A 22441-nucleotide genomic window follows, 5' to 3' on the forward strand; every position below is an offset into this window, starting at 1 on the left:
TATTACTTTATTTAATAAATAACTCTTTTTTGATTATGGCGCCATCTATCGACAACTAGAATAATTACCAAAGTAATCACCGACGAGCCTTTTTTTCTGTCACATACAATTTAATGCGTTAGAGAGAAATCGAAAAACTGTTACGCACTGAAAAATGGTCATGAAAAGGACTATACAATTGTTTAGCACTACCGCATACCAAAGCATACTAACGTGTATGCATGTATCAATGGAGTTGCTATGGATATACTACTGTTTACCTCAACTGACTAATGGAGTTGCTATTGTTTCTAAACGCCTTATCTAGGCAACTAATAATGCTGGATGTAGGATTTTTTGCCACCAATTGCTACGAAAATCTGACAACAGGAGAGTGGTATTAACTCCATTTCGACAAAAATTGGAGTTACGACTGTTTACCTCAACGCTACAGATATATGTATTGTGCTTAGACCCCGTACACATAACAGCGCTTAACGCCGCGGTTTACCTAATAAACACGTTCTTGCAAGTGTACGATACCATTTATTGTTCCTTGCTAACTTGAAACGCGGCGTCTAATAGCCCGGCTACACGCACCGTCTTGCCTGTGCAGTCCAAAACTGTACAGGCATGACGGAACAAAATAACTGTACACCGTACGTTGTCCACACGTGCAGGCCACGTAAAAAATTGGACTGCGCAAACTTCAGTCTTTCAGAGAATTCGACACGATGAGCAGCACGGAAGAGGTTTTTTTAATGGAAGCGTTATTGTATTGTTTATTAATAATAATAAAAATAATAATAAAAAAGTTTATTAATAATAATAAAAAGTGGATCTTGCGGAGAAATATACATTCACATGTTAACTTAATCGAAGATTTGAGAGATGATCCTGAAGACTGGCGTGGTTATCTTAGGCCAGTATTATATTAGGCAACTAGTGACGCCACCAAGTTGCTCCACCAGTGACTCATTACGTCACGGGGCATTTAAGTAAATGAGACCTATTAGACTACGGTAACTGGTTTCGCCACCAGTTGCTCATATCGGCCACCAGTTGCCCATAATATTTTGTGTGCTTTAATTTGGTGGAGCCACTAGTTGCGCCACCAGTTGCCCCACTAGTTGCGCCACCAGTTACCTAGTCTAATAATGGCCTTAGAATGGATGAAACAGCCTATACTGATTTACTGCGTCTGGTGACACCCTTAATTAAAAAAGAAGATACTGTTATGCGATGTTCGGATACTGTTGGAATAAGTGTTACCCCCTCCGCCTTATTAACTTATTTATTTTTAGCACATAAGCAAAACGCTCGGACAGGTCGATGTTTAAAATAATTATAGTATATATTATAGCATCAATGTTTCGAACTTTACGCTATCCCTCTTCAGATGAGAGACGTAACTTTATTTTTTTAAATAGGAAAGTACATCATGCGACACTTCATTTAAAAGCTTTTGAAATACTGATTACAAAAATGTATGTTACTTTAATGCCTTTTGAGAGCGTATGCCCAAAATTTCGGTCGAATTATTGAAGTTATACTTCTTTACGGGCGTAATGACGGTGAAATTTTATATGGGAAAACCTAGCGACCGGGCGCATGCGCATTATAACTTTGTTCTGATTGGATGTTCAAATGACATGACAAAAATTATCCAATATGGCAGCTGTGGCACAGCTGTGGGACTGTGCATGGTTTGGTTATAATGTATGCTTGTTGCGTTTTAAAATTTGTAGGAAGAGAAACAACAAACAAAAAGTTAGTTAATGGTTATACTGCCTTTTTAAATAGTTTTCATATTATATTTTTGGACTTATTTACATAGAAGAGATGATTGTTGCATGCCAATGTGAAAGCTCATCAAACTGTGCCTAGTATGAGTGCCGCAGATCTCGCTTATTCAAAGCTAAAGAATCTTTCACTGGTAAATGTTTTATAAATAGTTGATCAAATTTTGTTATGATATTTGAACATAGCCACTTTGCACGACGCAAGTGATTGCGAAATTTATTAGTCGTTATACGGCCTCCGATACCTACCTTGAACCTACCAAAATACATAAGTAGTATGTAATACTTTTATTTTACACCTTAATATTCACCTAATATATTGTCTTCTTACTCTATGTTTTGTTGTATTTTTTCAATTCTAAATCATTTCAATTCAAAATCAAAATAATTTGATTTACATAAGTTAAAAATGTCAAAAGGTTAATCTGTTTAGTTAGACGATCTTCGCACATAGTGACAAGCTGTCTCTGTGGCGAAGTTTTAATGCGGGTGAATCCCAATACAACGCAAATACCAGCCGCGTGGTAAGTTGGTTCGAATCCCAATAGAAACTTTTATTTTTTTATTTTTTTTTATACATTTTATGATTGTAAGTATATTTATTATATAATTTTATTTTCAGAAAATACGTATTTAGTTAAAAAATTTTCCGACAATTAATGTTCAGAAATCATTTGTGGCATTTTTAATGTGTTTTTTGGCACTGTTTTAATAAAAATTTTTGAGAAGTAGTAAGTATAAATTAATTTAATATTTAAATAAAATATAAATAAAAAGTATATTAATTTCGTTTATAATCATATAATCATATAATAGAAGTATAACTTCTTACGTGCGTACACAGTACACACACATTCTTTTTTTTGAAATGCATTCATTTTTTTTACAAAGCATTATGTACAAAGTATTATGTATGTAAATTATGTACAAAGTATTATACATTTTTATTATAAGTATTTCAAAATCTTTTAAATGAGGTGTCACATGATGTACTTTCCCATTAAAAAAAAGTTATGCCTGTCACCTGAGGAGGGATCGCGTAAGGTTCAACATTGATGCTATGATATACCTACTATGATTATTTTAAAAATCGACCTGTCCGAGCGTTTTTCTTATGTGCTAAAAATAAATAAGTTAATAGGGGGGCTGTAACAGTTATTCCAGCGCACTGTATAAACTGTTTTCAATAATAGTATACCAATATTGGAAAAAATAATACATAGTTAATCTTTATTAGATAACAAACGGTACAAATTATTTGATTTTAAAGCATGCCCTATTTTAGAATCAATTAAAAAATAAAAAAATAAAATATTACCTCTTTTAATTTTTCTGTCATTAAAGCGTAGGCTTTGTTTTTCTTATTTCTGTCGGTATATTCTTTACACTTTACTTTCCATAACGCCGGCAAAGATTTGTATAACTCTATAAATTCAGTTAAAAACTGTTTCGTAACACTTCTTATGTCGCTCATCTTGGTCTATCCACCTCGAAAACTTTTGCGGGACTGAAGAACGGACTGAACTACCGTCCACACGTGCAAGTAAAACTGTAGAACCAAAAACTGCACAGGTAAAATCTTCAGCATGTCGACGAGGATACAGTCCGCGCTTGGAGGCCTGTGCGCGATACAGTCTTGCCGTCCATACGCACGCTCTTACCTGCACAAACCAGACTGTGCAGGCATGCTCTCAGGCAAGACGGTGCGTGTAGCCGGGCTATAACGCATTCATGTGTACAGCGTCTTACACACTTAAACCCAAAATCATTTTTAAATGACACCAACAAAAAGTAGCGACAGGTTCCCATATCGAGCAGGTAGATCGCAAGACATGAAAGAACGAAATCTTTTGTTGAAAGGATATCAATCAGTTCAGTTGACCGACAAGGAGATACTTTGTACCTATATTGTAGGGTATTTTACCTGTTCGTAAGGGCATGAAGAATGAATAAGTGAAATAAATTGTTGTTTTCGTAAAAGATGTGTTTACATTGGCGCCCTCAAAATTTGTCATGGTTAATTATGAATAAAATCGAGGCGACGCATGCCATATTTGTTGCTTAGTTTATATAGTTAATTAATTATTTATAGATACTAAATAGGTATTATTTTATGTAGAATTAAACCATAATAATTAATTGTTATGCGAATTTTGTTTTGACATTTTAGAAACAAATTTAACCAAAAAATTATTAAGTTGGTTTTACATTATGCAATTTTCATGCTTTGCAAGAGTCATGCAAGACAGATTATGCAACTGCGCATGCCCACGCGCTATTTTCAAGTAATTCCTGTGCTAGACGGAAAATTAGAACAGAAAATCGAAGAGTATATGTACTTGGGATATAAAAGAAAGCAAGAGAGACAAAATGACCTGGATAGCAATAGGTAAGTAAAACTAAGCTTTATTAGAAAATATACAAAAATCCAATTAAATTAAAACAAAGGTTTTTAACACATCTATCCTTCCTCTCGTCTTACAGCTGAACCCAATTTAATTAAAACAAAGATTTTTAACACATTTATCCTTATTGTCGTCTTGACAGATGACCTGAAAACTGAAAACTACTCACAAACGTTAAAGTGAGCATCTATAAAACACCATAAGATCAGTGGTAACAGAAGGAGCAGAAACGTGCTCACACACAAAAGGATCAAGAACTGCTTACGCTTTGAACGAAAAATCCTAAAAAGAGTCTAGTGCGATGTCACATTATGCGTTTTGGCCGGATGCGGTGGAAACGCATCCGTTTTCAACGCAACTGGACCGACCTGTCACACGATGCATTGTCTGATGCAGTTTGTAAGCGCGTAACAATGTCTCAAAACGCATCCGTTTCCAACGCAACCGGACCGACCTGTCACACTATGCGTTTTGACTGGATGAGGTGGAAACGCATCCGTTTCCAACGCAACCGGACCGACGTGTCACACTACGCGTTAAGTCTGGTGCAGTTTGTAAGCGCGTAATGATGTCTCAAAACGCATCCGGTTCCAACGCAACCGGACGGACCTGTCACACTATGCGTTTTGACTGGATGCGGCGGAAATGCATCCGGTCAAAACGCATAATCTGACATCGGCCTAATGTGGCATCGCACTATGGAAGGATAGACGAACAAGGTGTGTGGCGTATGCGTTGCAAAGAATGTTGTTTTATATAGCGCATTCTCTTTTAAAAGCAGTAACTAACTTTTAGAAGTAGTAAGTATGTAGTACTTACTGAGTTTAAACTAAATACTCCATTGTAGTGTCGGATCGGTGTAAATAAAAATAGGTTAAAATAACAAATGTCAGGTATAACAAATATACAACCCGCCAAACTATGCCAGCGAGTAGTACCTAAACAGAGACCATAAGAAGAGAAAAACACACACCTTGCAGCTTCTTCTCTTTCTCTCAGAACTTCTGCAATTCGAGATAAAAAAAAATCGTGTTGCGATGTCAGCATCCGAAGGTATGTCATATTCCGAACATATCACAAAATACAAACAACACTCTCTCACGGAACGTGAAAACAACGAAAGGGAAACAAACATTTAACGATGGCTCAAGACGCACAGGCTTCGTGGGGCGGCTCTACCTTTGACCCGGTCATGCAACTCCAAAGGCAGCTTTTGGAAGCTACATTTGCAAGTTTTTCAGTTGAAACGATAAGAAAAAAGTTTGTGCCCAAATGGTATACAGCACGAGACCGTTATAGGTTCCCAAGTTATCTAAGCAGACCAAGATTTATTGCCTAAATTGGTGTCTTCAACACCAAAACTGGAACATAGGAAATTAGCAAAATGTGCTATCTTCAAACGAAACCAGGATTTGTGAAGAGTCAGATGATCGACTAATTTGTGTACTTATTAAAGGAAGACAAGCAAAAACGGCCAAATTTGCTCACAGATAGAAGAAAATGTCATATTCTGGGAAGGTATTGAAGCATTGAAGGCATGATCGGTAAAAAACTCCTTTAATTTTCATCTAACCAACTTTAACAGCCCACAGGTAGATTGATTTGATTCGAAAATCTGTAGTTAGCCACTGGAAAGATGCAATGGAGAAAATTTTATTTTCATGCATGATAATGCACCTTCACATACCATCACAGTGATTACAGACTTCCTTGAAGCAGAAGATATCACCAATCTAAGATGGTCTGCTTGTTCACCGGATTTTAGCCCTGTACAGCATTTGTGGGATATCTATACTTAAAAGAAAAATTAGAGCTCGCCAGGATAATCTACAAAACACCTCACGCACGGCTGGTACAAGCTGCTCTTGAAGAATGGAGCAACCTAACCCAACAAAATGTTGACAATTTGATTACGAGCCCACGCATATTGAAACTTGTTTAAGGGCCAGGGGGGGTAACACAGCTACTACTAAAAAACATAAATAAATAAAAACACTTTAAACATTACTCGTTTAATGTTTTACTGATTGCCATGATAGGTACTACGTACAAGAAGAAAATGCTTTCCAAGGAGATCCTGTTTTTTGAAGTCTCTGATAGACGCACATAGCAGCCTAAGCTAAAGTCGTGTATTTTATGCTTCTTAAAACAAACAACAGTCGAATATTGCACTTATCTGTCAGGAAAATAGGAATAAACAGAGGTCATAATAATTAATCCTAGTAAGTACTTATAACATAAACACCATTCTGTTTTGATTGGACTGGACATTTCCTGCTTTTTGGGATGTACCGAATGTTGTTTTATATAGCGCATTCTGTTTTAAAAGCGGTAACTAACTTTTAGAAGTAGTAAGTAGTACCTAAGTTTAAACTAAGTACTATAATGTAGTGTCGGGCCGGTGTAAATAAAAATAGGTTAAAATAACAAATGTCAGGTCTATATAAACAATATATGTAGTGTAGAAAGTAGTACCTACCATAACTTTATAAGTAGTACTTACAATAACATTTCCTGCTTTTTGGGATGTACCTAATGTTGTTTTATATAGCGCATTCTGTTTTAAAAGCTGTACCTAACTTTTAGAAGTACATAGTAAGTAGTACCTAAGATTAAACTAAGTACTACAATTTAGTGTCCGACCGGTGTAAATAAAAATAGCGTAAAATAACAAATGTCAGGTCTATGTAAACAATATAGTGTAGAAAGTAGTACCTACAATAACATTAAGTAGTACCTCAATTTCTTTGAGAGTACCAACTCGTATATAGGTACTCATACAACCCGCCACATAATGCCCGCGAGTAGTACCTAAACAAAGACCGTAAGAAAAGAAAAACACACACCTTGCAGCTTCTTCTCTGTCTCCCAGAACTTCTGCAATTCCGTGAAGTACTTGTCCAAGATAAAGACCTTCGAGAGGCCTAGGGTAGCCATGTTGTGGTGTCAGCATCCAAAGGGATGACCGGTAACGGCCATATTCCGAACATATCACAAAACACAAACAACACTCTCTCACGAAACGTGAAAACAACGAACGAGAAACAAACACTTAACGATGGCTCAAGACGCACTGACTTGGTGAGGCGGCTCTACCTGCGACCCGGTCATGTGACCCTCCCCGCTCTCACCTGTACTACACCTGTGCAGCCTTACCGTAGAGAATTCGGGATATTAGAGGAGTGTGGAGGTGGACGAATGTGTTTTTTAATAGTAACAGTAACCGAGAAAAAAATTACTCCGGAAATTCTCGAAATACTTTCAATCTTCCACAACATTAATACATTAAACAATTTAGTAGATTCCTCGGATGAACAGGACTGTAAGCTTTAAAGTTTTGTTTGTAGTAAAACGGGTATTACAAAATACATTGATATTTGAAACCACTATTCATATTTTTGATACATTTGAAGAAAGACTTTGCTAGCGTTTAAAAAAATAAATTATCAGTTGTAAATTAGTTCACTGCTGGATTTAAGCCTTCCTGGAATGCTTCCATAGCTCTCTATCTTCTAAACTAACTTTGTATTAAGTTTGTTTATATTTATCGCAAATCGTGTCCTTGTTGGACGACGCTCCTCATTTCTCAATTTCCTCTATAATTCATTAATCTAGCTATTCTTGCGACATCGTCTGTCCAATTTCAATTTTGGGTAGTTATTTTTTTAAAGCCAGATAGCTCAGGCGGTTGTATGTCTGACATTTGAACATCTAGACATTGTTAAAAATGTCTATAGGCCCAAGGTCGACTCAGCCTGATTAAAATAAGTACCTTGGGTAAAACCAGGGGTAATAATAAGCGGTTGAAGCGTAGCACTGGCTCTGTTACCTTTCTTGTATACCGTAGGCCCTAGAAATAGTAGACTGCCCTGCTATAATCCCAAAGCCACGTTAGCGGTATAAAATGGAGATCATTATATTATAATTTTTTAAAGCATCTTCTGACCTGGTTCGTTTTCGGATATCTGTATTTCGAATTCGATCTCTTATAGATATTTCCAATATAAAGTGGTAAATTGCATCATTAGATGAAAAACCGCTGGGCTAAAAAGAAAAATGCACGGAAAAGATAAAAGCTTACCTGAGTGACATCTCAAACAAGACAAAACAATCATGCGAAGAAAAAACGAGCAGTGGGAAAAAACACTTCCCAAAAGAACTGTAGCACGATGTTTATGGTTTATATAAAGAAATATAATGTTTATGGTAGGGGAGCAAAGTACGCTAAATTTGCAGTCACTCGAGCGTTATGGGGACCTATTGGGTTGTGAAGAGTAGGTCCTAATACCAAAAAAAGTTAAGTAAAATTTTCCATTTTAGGGGGCGCTTTCCATTTTTTAATTTAATTTTCCATTTCCAACAATCATTTTTTCTGATAATAGCGCCATCTATCCATAATTCGAAAAAATTTCTCGAATAAAAGTTGCTGATTTTTACGTAAAGAATCCAAATCTGCAATAAAAATTTGGGGTCCCATTTAAGATTTTAAAGTAACCCGCCACCCCACCTCCGTGGGGGGTCGTGTTTGGTACCATTCGATAGATTTTTCAAAAACATTTTGAAAGTGTATTTTGTAGTTTTTCGATCTGATGTTTATTTTGAGAAATATCGCGGGGTTTGTATTTAAAATTTTAAACTTACCCCCACCACTCTCCGTGGGGGGTCATGTTTAGTACCATTCGATAGATTTTTGAAAAATATTGAAGACGTATTTTTTAATTTTTCGATCTGACGTTTATTTCGCGAAATATTCGCATTTTTTTTTTGTGAAACTTTTTGACTCGCCCATTTCCTTACGCCCGCGCCCGCTCAAATCGTCAGATTTTTAAAATATACGCTCTTGTGCATGTACTCAACTTACCTTATCTTAATCTGACAATTTCGAGTATTTTTAAAGATAGAGTTTTTTTTCGGGCCCCCCTTAACGAACTTCCCTGTGTTAAGAGCCAATATATGGTAGAGGTACATCTGCAGGGTACCAGGTGTCTCCCCATATAATAATCTGACGCGCTCGAGTAACTGCAAAAATCCCCGCTTGGACTCCCCTACAATTATTAGAATTCAAAGAGCAGATGTGAAGGAATTCATAGATTCATAGAATTGTTGAAATATGGTGGATTGGCGATGACGGATCATAAGAATAGAAGGCAAGTGAGCTAATCTTATTATTCAAAATAATTACTAATAATTAGCTCATAGGCTTAGCAGATGAGCAACAAGGTTACCTATACAGCTGCAATATTTGTCATGATTGAAATAAATTACGGAGAAAGCATTAGAATACAGTAGGCAGTATTCCTATGTTTAATCTATTTGAAGAAGACATTTGACAAAGTCAAAAGATGTAATAATATATACCTTTAATCCCTATAATTAAGAGACCCCGCTGGATATTGTAAAAAAATTGTAAAAGTCTGTTAAAATACATATTTTAAGAGGATGGGTACGTATTTTCGGCTGCAATGCTAATCAAATGGGGATTCATTTTTTTCTAATCCTGAGAAAACTAATAAATATTTTAAAAAAATTTAAACACAGAATGAAAGATTACGTTATTAGCGAGAGGCAAAAGTCCCTGAGAACTTCTATAATATTTATTTTAATAAGTTACAGGGGTGAAGAACTAAGAGAAAATTTAGTGTGGTTTTTAATTTCAAATACCTCATTTAAAATAAACGTTTTATTTATTCTAAGGGACTTTCAGCCCTCGGTTATAGTTTAGTCTTTCATTCTGCGTTTAAATTTTTCAAAAATATTTATTGGTTTTTTCAGGATTCGAAAAAAATGAACACAATGTCCGTGGTAATTATTTTCCAAATCTATCTTCGTCTTACAACGCACTCAGTCAAATAGAATATTGTCAGTCAGTGACAATTTTAAATATTTGACATGGCATCGGGAATATTTTGAGTTGTTGATTAAATAATATTGATATATAGTCATCATCATCATCCAGCCTCAAAAGTCCACTGCTGAACATAGGCCTCCTCCCCTCGTTTCCAACCCCATCTAACCTGCGCCGCCCTCATCCAGTTTTTATTTACCTTTCTTAAGTCGTCAGTCCATCTTGTAGGCGGTCGACCGACGCTTCTCTTGTCTTCTCTTGGCATCCATTCCAATAACCTCTTCGTCCATCGCCCATCTGTCATTCTGGCTACGTGTCCTGCCCATCTCCACTTCAACCTGGCTATCCCCTCGATGACGTCAGTCACCTTTGTTCTTCTCCTGATTTCTTCGTTTCTGATTTTGTCTCGCAGAGTTATTCCTAACATTGACCGCTCCATTCTTCTCTGCGTGACTCTTAGTTTGGTAGCCGAGGCTTTAGTTAAGGTAAGTGTTTCTGATCCGTACGTCAAGACTGGGAGGACGCACTGATCGATTATAGTGTATTTGACAAATAATTGATTCAAGACGTGAACTTAATAAAAATTTATTTATTGTGTATTATTTCTGGAAGATCCAAGCAGAGAACACACCAGGATAATATATTCTGTGATCCAGGTATTTTGTTGTTAAAGATATTCAAAATTGTAAGCGTTCCAAAGTAACAATATATTATTAAGAAATCACTTTAACACTTTTCCTCTTTTCTCGATTATTAGTTTTTGTTGTACATATAAATTATTACAATCACTGAATACATAGTTAGTGAAAAAATTATCATATTTATTAACTGAATTAATAATTTGCAATTATACAAATATCAGTTATCCAAGAACATTCAAAAGCCATCTCTTTAAGTTAATGATGACATTTTCAAGTAGAATGACATTCTAGTAATGTTTAGATATCCGTACCAGTGTGAATTTTACTACCCGCAATTTTCCGTGTAAAGACAGTAAAAGTATGGATAGCCGTAAAATATTTGCGTATTATGTACCGATGGCCCTAACCGGCGTCCAAAATAATAATTTCAGACGCTCCTTGAAGGAGCCTCTTTCGTAAAACATCCCCTAGTAAGCTACAGACCTTACCGGCGTGAATAAGAACTTTTTTGCGGGAAGCGTTCAGCGTTCCTCCCCCCCCCCTCCCTCGTTAAGAGTGGCTTTCTGGACCACTAACGTCTTAAAACTCCAAGAGGTAACAACTACAATCCCTTCTCAATACCGCATTTACCGCTATCAATGTCGAATTTACCGCTAAAATTCTACCGGTTTTACTAAGCCGACTAAGTCTTCGAGTTAAACAGTGCGCGTATGTGTTTTTAAATAGTTCCCGCATACCGCATATATTTTCCTTCAAGCAGCTTCACAAGCATATCTGGCCAGATAAGAAGACAAAGAACCAGAAGAAAACACAAAGCAGGGTGAGTTTGTTTTTCTACCAGTATCTATCTTTCAACATGTACAAACTTCAAGCGGGATGAAAAAATAGCTTAATGCATAGTGCGCGCGTCTACTAATTTTATATTTTCCGAACTAATGTCTAGGAAATACTTTTCCGAGATTAATTTATTTACTCTCTCTAAATATTTGTGCAGTATTTTCTACAAAGCCTACTTTTTTTTTTTTATTTAATGTTGTAATCTGTCCTCAACTGAGAACAATAGGTAAATTATTTGACAAAAATTGAAAATTTTGACCTGTAGAGGGAGATCCAGTGATCACCCTCTTTACATAAATTAAATTAAAACAAATTAAAATAAGTTTAGTTATCACAGATTATTCGAATCTTCTTGCTAGATCCACTACTTTGAATCTCTTCAGGCGTCGTACATCATTGTGGTCATCAGTAAGGTTGCTGGCTAACTCATTTGGATGAGATTCTAGTCTCTTGGAATATTTTTTGTAATATTCCGTTATTACTGTTTTTATGGATGGCATATTGAGGTCTTGCTCTATCACATAGTTTGGCACGTACCAAGGGGCATTCAGCATTGTTCTAAGGACTTTGTTCTGGAATCTCTGCAATATTTCTAGGTTAGTTTGACTGGCTGTCCCCCAAAGTTGGATACCATAAGTCCACACTGGTTTTAATATAGTTTTATATATCAGCAGTTTGTTTTCAAGTGATAGTTGAGATTTACGACCGATGATCCAGTACATTTCTCGAAATTTTATTCCTAGTTGTTTTCTTTTTGTAAAAATGTGTTTTTGCCAAGTTAATCTCCTATCAAGATGGATTCCTAGGTACTTGACAGTATCGGTTTGTGGGAGTTGAGTTTCATTTAGTGTTACAGATGGACATGTTTGTCTTCTCATGGTGAAGGTTACATGGATGGATTTACTCTCATTCGCCTTTATCTTCCATTTTTTAAGCCATATTTGTATATTATTAAGGTCTTTCTGAAGGGTTCTGGATGCTGTATTTGGATCATGGTGAGAGGCTAGTACAGCAGTGTCATCAGCAAAAGTTGCACACGTTGTTTTGTTACTTGTGGGTAGGTCAGCAGTGTAGAGCAAGTACAATATCGGTCCCAAGACACTTCCTTGTGGTACTCCGGCTTTTATTGGTCTTAGGCTTGTGTATTCATTATCCTGCTTGACTAGGAAATGTCGGTTGGAAATATAGCTTTTTAGGATTTGATAAAAAGGATGAGGAAGGTTTTTCTTTAGTTTAAAGAGCATACCAGCATGCCATACCTTGTCGAAGGCCTGACCAATGTCCAGGAATGCAGCAGAACAATACCTTTTATTTTCTAGATCACTTCTGATGTGTTTTACCAGTCTATGTACCTGTTCTATCGTTCCGTGTTGTGTTCTGAACCCAAATTGGTGTTGGGGAATTAGTTTCCTTTCTTCTATAACTGGGGATAATTGTTTAAGGAGAAGTTTTTCCAAAATTTTTGATAGAACAGGTAGCAGGCTTATTGGTCTGTATGAAGTCACCTGAGTTTTATTTTTCCCTGGCTTAGGTATGAGAATAATTTGAGCAACTTTCCATTGTTCTGGGTAGTAACCTAGCCTAAATATTGCATTAAATACTTGCGTTATCATTTTCAGACCTTTGCATGTCAATTGCTGCAGTACTTTCCCGTTGATCAGGTCATACCCTGGAGCTTTTTTTGGACTGATTTCATGCTGGATCATATTTCTAACTTCTTTAGTGGTGATTTTTTGTATAGGTAAATCCATCTGGTAGGGCGATTCCAGGAAGTCATTTATTTCTTCCTCTGTGTCACCATCTTCCATGGGATGTGGCTGGAATACATTAGTGAGGTGATTTGCATATGCTTCGGCTTTTTCCTTATTATTTCTACACCAGTTTCCCTCTTGGTTTCGTATTGGTGGTATTTGTTGTTTCGGGTGTTTGATTTTTCTCGTGGCCTTCCAAAGGGTATATTCACTATCTGCGTTTGCTGATAAACCTGTAAGATATTCTTGTATTTTGTTATTTTTGATATTATGCAATTGTAGTTTAATTTCCTTGGTGATTTTATTTAATTTCGCCTTGTTCTCATGTGTTCTTTTTCTTCGCCACTCTTCCTTTATTTTTCTCTTTCTAGCAATCATTTCCTTTATTACAGTTGGGCAATTCTCTTTCAATTCTGTTTGGTAGCAGTCAGGGGTATAGCAGCTTCTTGTATAGATTTCTGAAGATTTTCTACTGCTGCGTAGATGTCACTTTCTGTTTTCAATGGGATGTTTATGTCAATTAGTTCATCTAGTTTAGTCTTGAAAATGCTCCAGTCTGTTTTGTTACTGTATAGTGATGGTTGTTTAGTACTGTTTGTTATTTGTGCATACCATGTCGCGATTACGCTAGAGTGGTCAGAGGGTAGATCGTAACAAGATTCTACTTTTGCCAATTTAACATTAATTCCTTTAACAATATAAAAGTCGAGTAGATCTGGTATTTTTGCATTGTCGGTAGGCCAGTAAGTTGGTTCCCTTGTGGTGAGGTAATTTGCATTGGTCGCATTTATAGCTTTAAGAAGTTCTCTGCCTTTTGTGGTAATAATTCTGGATCCCCAGGTAGTATGCTTAGAATTAAAATCTCCTCCTGCTATAAATCTATTTCCTAATGTTTTAAAGAAATTTTCAAACTGTTCCGTTTTGTTATTGTGCTTTGGCGGACAGTATATAGCTGATACTGTTAGTGGGCCTAGTTGATCTTCCACAACAATGCTGGTGGCCTGTAGATAGTCGCATTCATGTTTTTGTATTTCGTAGTGCTTTAGTTTATTACTAACTATTATTGCAGTGCCTCCATGTGCTTTTTCGTTGGGATGTTGCGTATGATAAGTTGTAAATCGTGGAATATTGATGTGGTTTTTGGATGTAAAATGAGTTTCTGTAATCAGCATTATGTCAATTTTTTGTGTGTTAATAAATAGTTTTAATTCTTCTACATGTTGACTTAAGCCATTGGCGTTCCATAATACTAGCTTTAGTAACTGAGTCATTTCTGGTTGAGAATCATGGTCAGGAGGTTGAGCATAGTGCTCATTTGTTCCGTCAGTTTTTTTAACATGTCTTTCAGTTCTGACATGTCTGTGTGGTTATTAGTTTGATTTGGTATATGTTGTGTAGTAGTTTGGTTGGAGGCTTGCTGGTTAACTGCTTGCGTTGCTTGTGCGTATGTTATTCCAGGTTGCACATAGTTGACTGTTGTAGTTCTATCTTGGTTTGTCCTCGCGTTGTGTCGTCTCAAGTTAGGGAATTTAAGTTTTTGTAATTGTTTGTGAACTTCACACCCTCTATAATTTGCGGGGTGATTTTCACCACAGTTAGCACATTTAACATTACTGTCTCTGGTTTTCCTTGGACATTCTTTAGTGTAATGAGGTTCTGCGCATTTGACGCCTACTTAAAAATAAAATGGAAGTCAGAGTAGATGGACAACTTACGAAACCTATTGATATGGAACAAAATAGGGAGATTCAATAAGTCCTATGTTATTCATTCTTATCATAGATGAAGTCATAAAGAGCGTCAATAAAGCAGGAGGATACAGAATGGGGAGTAAGGAAATTAAAAATGTAAAGTGGAAGTCGATGAAGTTAGCATTCAACAAGTAATGGAAATAAAGCACCTAGGTATAACACTGCCCAGCTAGACAGACGTTGCTGGACGTTCAATGCAGGAAATAACAGAAATAAGAATAAGAATTAGAGGAAACACACTGAGAGAAAAAACAAGAGTAACGAGATTATAACAGAATGTAATGTACAGGGTATATACGAGGTACACGACAATTAGACCGAAATCATTAGACCGGAAGCAGTAGACCGAAAAGCCCTTTACCGAAACCTCACTAGACCGAACAGCATTAGACCGAAATGGTACATAAATTAGAAAAGATTGCAGTAAATTATGCTAAGATTTTGTATATCTGTCTTTTTGATTATTGTATTTTTTTTGTATTATTTTATATATAGACTGTGTAAATTGTTACTCTGAACAGTCTGATATGAAATAATTTTCATCCCATAAACAAATTAGTGAAGGTAAAAATAAATTAAGGGTAGATTGACGTTAACACCATTTTAACTGTTTAATAACTATCCAAATAACATTTAGTTGTAATTACATTAGTCTTATCTCTTTTACTGCGACAAGTAAAAAGAACTGCTTTTCGGTCTTCTGCTGTTCGGTCTAGTGAGGTTTCGGTAAATTGCTTTTCGGTCTAATGAGTTCGGTTTACTGCTTTCGGTCTAATGATTTCGGACTCTTTACAGTAAACCATATACGAGACATTAAATTGGTGTAGCATAAATATGTTGTAAATCATGTTCACTATATAATTAGAGATTAGTATTGCGTACTTATTTGATATCCTTTTTTAGTTCTTGTTTTTTTATTCTTTCATCCACGACCAGGTTAAAGAATAGATAACTCAGGGAATCTCCCTATCTTGTACCATTGCCAGCTTCAATTGGGTCAGTTAGTTCTTCTACGTTTACCTTTATTGTGTTGTTCTGGTAGATATTTTCGATCGTTTTAATTATTCCTAGAGGTACCTCTCTTGCGTAAAATAAATGGATAACATCCTTTCATTTTAACTCTGTCAAATGCCTTCTTAAGATCCACGAAATATAAATATGCCGGTTTGTTATATTCTAATGATTTCTCTTGCACTTGCCTCGTTATAAATGTAGCGTCGGTTCATGTTCCCAACCTAAACCCTTGTTGTTTTTCTGCTAATGTTATAATTTCATTCAGTTTGTTATCACTTTAATTGTTAATTTTAATGTTGTGTTTAATAAATTAATTATCTTGTAATTCTCCGGGTCCTCTTTATCTCCCTTTCTGAAGAGTTGTATCGGAATGCTTATTAGAAGAAGAAGAATGCTTATTAGAAGAAAAAGAAGACAAATTACCTAAAAAACATTCACAGTCCCGATGACGCACGGGTGGTCAAATTATTTCCACCATCTCGCCCACCTCTATTCCAAAAGATCTGAGACTAAAATTCTTGTTTTGTATTTACATTTTGATCGTCTGGCCTGGTCCTTGAGAATGTGGTCTATATTAACATCCTTGATAGTAGAGAAGAAATTAAATGAAAGTGACTTAACAATTCAAATCCAGTTATTTTATCTGGATGTTCGAGTACATTTTGAGCATATTTTAAATACGTCTAGTATTGGGGTTACTTGTCTGAGCATCTGTTGAACTCTCCGTGGATTTTTTTGTAATTTAAATTATTTTTTTATTGAACATTTCCGTGAAGTACACATAAAGTCAAGATAGATGAGTGAAAACGTCTTAAAATGAACACAACAGTTCTTCTTCTTCACAATACTGAAGATTGTCGACAAAAATGTTGATTTATTCATCTGACTTTCACTAAAATTTGAACAACTCATAAAAAAATTATTAATTTCACAATTATGTATTATTTATTTATTTATTCAGCTTAACAAGTCTTAGAGGGCTTAACAGTTTCTGTTTTTATAAAATAAAAACTGTAATACCTATGAATAGTTCTAATGACAAAACACGTTTCACAAAGTTACTAATTATTATATTTTATTTTTTACATTCTTCACATGTGTCTATTACTTATTTTCCCATTCTATTCTGTACATAGTTCTTCCAATCTTTTTTAAATTTTTAGCTCTTTAGTTCTTTATTATATAATCCTTTTGTTACTGATTTTATTGTAGCGAGATAAAAAAATAGTTTAAAATGACTTGAATAATACTTTTTGACATACAGTGCGGTGGAATAAGTGTTTCCCCCCCTATTAACTTATTTATTTTAAGAATGTAAGCAAAACGCTCGGACAGGTCGATTTTTAAACTAACCATAGTATATTATAGCATCAACGTTTCGAACTTTACGCGATCCCTCTTCAGGTGACAGGCATAACTTTGATTTTTTTAAATGGTAAAGTACATCATGTGACACCTCATTTAAAAGCTGTTAAAATACTGATTTCAAAAATGTATAATACACTTTACTCTGATGTATATAACATCTCTGATGACTCAAATGTATATAACACTTTAATCCTTTTTGAGATCGTAGGCGCAAAATTTCGGTCGAACTCTTTTTAAGCGCATTTATTTTTTTCGAATTCTGAGAAAACTAATAAGTATTTTTGAAAAATTTAAACGCATAATGAAAGACTAGATTATTACCGATGGCTGACAGTCCCTTAGAATAAACAAAAAGTTTCTTTTGAACGACATACTTGAAATTAAAAATCACACTAAATTTTCTCTTTTTTCATCACTGTGACTTATTAAAATTAACATTATAGGAGTTCTCAAGGATTTTGGACGATCGAGAATACTGTACTATTTCATTCTGCGTTTAAATTTTTCAAAAATTTTAGTTTTTTCAGGATTCGAAAAAAATGATTGCATTTAGAAAGAATTCGACCAAAATTTTGCGCCTACGCTCTCAAACAGGATTAAAAGTATTATATATTTTTGAAATCAGTATTTTAATAGCTTTTAAATGAGATGTCACATGATGTACTTTCCCATTTAAAAAAGTCAAAGTTATGCCTGTCACCTGAAGAGGGATCGCGTAAAGTTCGAAACGTTGATGCTATAATATACTATGGTTAGTTTAAAAATCGACCTGTCCGAGCGTTTTGCTTATGTTCTTAAAATAAACACGTTAACAGGGGGGGGCAACACTTATTCCACCGCACTGTATATATGGAGACCTAACAAAGTGATGATATGATACAATAAATAAGATTATAAGAGACAATAAAATACCAGAAGAATGGGGGACAAGCGAGCTAATCCTATTGTTTTAAAAGGGTGATAAGAAACAATATACGAAACAGTGACGAATAAATCATCTCATAAACTTAGCAGATGATCAACATGGTTTCCGCATAGGAAGGTCGTGTATATATGCCATATTAGTCATAAAACATATTACAGAGAAACCGTTAGAATACAGTAAAACCGCATTCCTATGTTTGATCGACTTGAAGAAGGCATTTGACAGAGTAAGATTAAAATATGTAATGCATCTATATCAGAAAGGTATCCCGTTGGTTATTATAAACACAATTAAAAACATCAATCACAACATCAATCAAGATAAAAATTAGAATAGATGGACAACTTACGGAACCTATAGATGCAGGCAATGGAATAAGACAGGCAGGAACAGTCACTAAGCCCTATAATACTATTCAATCGAGTCATGGAGGAACTTATATAGAGATTCAATAAAAGAAGAAGATACAGAATGGGGAACAATGAAATTAAAATCCTCTGTTACTCAGACGATGCAAGATTGATAGCCCAAAATGAAGACAGCTTTAAAACACTAGTTCACAGATTTAATACAAAAGAAAACGAATATAACATGACGATTTCAGTTTAGAAAAATTGAACAATAGTAATCAGTAAAGAACCAATAACATGTAAACTTGAAGTCGATGGAGTTCTTATGGAAATAAAGTAGCTAGGAATTACACTTTCCAGCTATGGAGACGTTGTAAGAGAAGTAGCAGGAGTAGCAGGTCAAGTACAAAGAGCAAACTATAGATTAGCAGGATGCCTTGATAACACTATACATATCATATATTCAGGTAATCGACACAATAACTGTGAGACGAAATCAAGAATCTCTAAGGCCAATATAACACCAATAATAACTACCAAAACACCAATAATGATGTACGCATTAGAAACCTGACACAGCAAGGACAAAAATAATGCTAGAAACAGCAGAGATGAAAACACTGCGAAAAATCGATGGCAAGACACTGTTGGATAGAGCTAGAAGCGCAGATATACGACGGAGATGCAAGGTGGACAACATTAATAACTGGATGAAAAACAGAAGAGTAGAATGGAATGGCCACATAAGCCGAATGACAACAAATAGGACGGCGAGAGACGGTTCCCCAATAGGAAGACGATCAGTGGGAAGACCACGAAAAAGATGGAATGACAACTTACTTGAGGCACATTGAAAAACAGACAGTCATGTCTACATAAAAAGAAGAAGAAGAAGAAGCATTAGAAACAAGACCCGACAAAATAAAATGTAATGTAAGAGGTATTCTTTCTTAATGTGCCTATCTGTGACGAATGTTGTCGATGCTCATGGCAATGTTTATCTTATGTCGAGTTCTGAAGTTTTTTAACCAGGATGTTCTTCTTCTTCCTGGACCTCGCTTTCCAAATATTTTTCCTTACAGGATGGTTTGGAGGAGGATCTATCTGGATTATTTTCGAGATTTGTTGATGACCATTCCTTTCAGGACCTCCTCAGTTGTGACCCAGTCAGTCCACGGGATGTTCAGTATTCTGCGATATACGCACATCTCAAATGTTTCCAATTTTTTGCACATATCTTAGTTTAAAGTCCACTATTCAACACCATAAAAAAGAGAGAGGTTGTGGCCCTTGAAGAAGGCCTCCATCCGATTGAAGGTGGATCTAGCTTTTCCCATACGTGCTTTTATCTCTTGGTTGTTGGTCCATTCTTCATTTATTATGATTGTAGTAACTCTTTTGCAGGGGTTTGGTTGTCGTAGAGTTGACTTATTATTTTTTCTTGCTAATGATCATAAGCTGTGTCTTCTTTATGTTTATGCTTAGTCCATATTGTTAACTGTAACACGTAATGTTGTTCATAAGAACTTGCAGATCTTCTACTATGGTGCCATCGGACACGCGCCAACTCGCAACTTTTGATGACAAACATTTTCAAGTTAAAATGTACACCGGCCAATTCGTAAATTTTTTCTACTACCTGAACCTGCCAACTCGAAACCTTCTACAGTTAAATTCGAAACCATGGATTAAACCTAATACCTCAGGTAGTTAGGTTAAAACGTAAGAAATAAATTTGAACAGTAACGGATTAAGCCAACACTTGGCCTATCGCAAATGTATACCTTTCATTAATGTTTATCGATAAACAAACCTCCGATTCTATTTTACTTCAACCCATTTTAAAGCTATTTCAGTAACGAATCGGTTCTTTTTTCAGTGTTTTGGTAAAATGTAACTTATAGACGAAAAACAAAAGATGTAGATCTTTGAAACACACTCAGTGATCAAAAGATCAAAGTTACTGGTTTGGACGACCACTCGTACGAAAACAAACAAATGAAATAGAGAATGCGGAAAAATCCCCTTCCGAATAATTCACACATCCACTACTTCGGGCTGGGAAAATTTTTTTGAATAGAATCAAAGATCCAAACACCAGTTCTTAGAAATGTATTTCGCCCTCTTCAACCTCTCTGGGCTCATCAGTGAAGATGAGAGGTTGAATATCTTCAGACACATTCCAATCAAAAAACAACATTCGAGACCTAGACATAGCAGGAGCGTAAATCTACGCCCAATCTGACAATGCCCGTCTCAAGTTTTAATTCCCTAATTACTACTTAAAGTAAAATGTATGTTTTAAAAACAAAAGATGTAGATCTTTGAAACACAAAGTTACTAGTTTGGACGACCACTCGTACGAAAACAAACAAATGAAATAGAGAATGCGGAAAAATCCCCTTACGAATAATTTACATCCACTGATTCTATTCAAAAAATTTTTCCCAGCCCGAAGTAGTGGATGTGGGAATTATTCGTAAGGGGATTTTTCCGCATTCTCTATTTCATGTGTTTGTTTTCGTACGATGGTCGTCCAAACCAGTAACTTTGATCTTTTGATCACTGAGTGTGTTTCAAAGATCTACATCTTTTGTTTTTAAAACATACATTTTACTTTAAGTAGTAATTAGGGAATTAAAACTTGAGACGGACATTGTCAGATTGGGCGTAGATTTACGCTCCTGCTATGTCTAGGTCTCGAATGTTGTTTTTTGATTGGAATGTGTCTGAAGATATTCAACCTCTCATCTTCACTGATGAGCCCAGAGAGGTTGAAGAGGGCGGAACACATTTCTAAGAACTGGTGTTTGGATCTTTGATTCTATTCAAAAAATTTTTCCCAGCCCGAAGTAGTGGATGTGGGAATTATTCGTAAGGGGATTTTTCCGCATTCTCTATTTCATGTGTTTGTTTTCGTACGATGGTCGTCCAAACCAGTAACTTTGATCTTTTGATCACTGAGTGTGTTTCAAAGATCTACATCTTTTGTTTTTAAAACATACATTTTACTTTAAGTAGTAATTAGGGAATTAAAACTTGAGACGGACATTGTCAGATTGGGCGTAGATTTACGCTCCTGCTATGTCTAGGTCTCGAATGTTGTTTTTTGATTGGAATGTGTCTGAAGATATTCAACCTCTCATCTTCACTGATGAGCCCAGAGAGGTTGAAGAGGGCGGAACACATTTCTAAGAACTAGTGTTTGGATCTTTGATTCTATTCAAAAATTTTTTCCCAGCCGGAAGTAGTGGATGTGTGAATTATTCTCTATTTCATTTGTTTGTTATAGACGAAAATTCTTAAAATCGGCTATTTTTCAGATTTACATAAATTTTGTTATTCTATCCATATAGAAATGAAAACAATTGTTACATATTATATAGTAGTTACACGGAGTGTCATAAAAACCGTGTATTTTTACTCATTTCTTTGGGCTATTTCACGTAATATCCAGATAGAAGTTTTATTTTTACATAAGTTTTATTTTACATAACGTTTAACTGACTTAATTTATAATTTTATAAGCAACAATTAAGTATAGCAAGATTTATAAATCCTTGTTTAAATTGTTTTTTCTACAACCGTGTTAAAAATGCAATTTCTAGCACTCCACACGAGCGTTAAAAATGCTACTTTAAGGCACTAGTGCTTTAAAAATTTTATGGCACTGCAGTTTGTATTGACCGTATAGACAATTTTGATGTAATGTCAAAAAAATATAAAAATGGAATGTCAGTCAAGTTCAAGTAAAAGTTTTTGTAGATATTGTC

General features: G+C 35.4%; 1 protein-coding gene across 4 annotated transcripts in view; it reads right to left on the reverse strand.

The window, feature by feature from the left end:
* Nucleotides 1-22441, reverse strand: part of LOC114331603 (unconventional myosin-IXAa) — a 362148-nt gene that overhangs the window by 128788 nt on the left and 210919 nt on the right. Inside the window, exon 1 of one of the 4 annotated variants that reach the window (XM_028281225.2) lies at nt 7033-7300. The exons of the other annotated variants lie outside the window; for them this stretch is intronic. Within the exon in view, the coding sequence (XP_028137026.1) occupies nt 7033-7123 (91 nt within the window). The 5' untranslated portion in view covers nt 7124-7300. Of the gene's footprint in view, nt 1-7032; nt 7301-22441 lie in introns of those variants that run through there. 4 annotated transcript variants of the gene reach the window in all.

This window comes from Diabrotica virgifera, chromosome 6 (genome assembly GCF_917563875.1).
Source record: "Diabrotica virgifera virgifera chromosome 6, PGI_DIABVI_V3a".
Taxonomy (NCBI): domain Eukaryota; kingdom Metazoa; phylum Arthropoda; class Insecta; order Coleoptera; family Chrysomelidae; genus Diabrotica; species Diabrotica virgifera.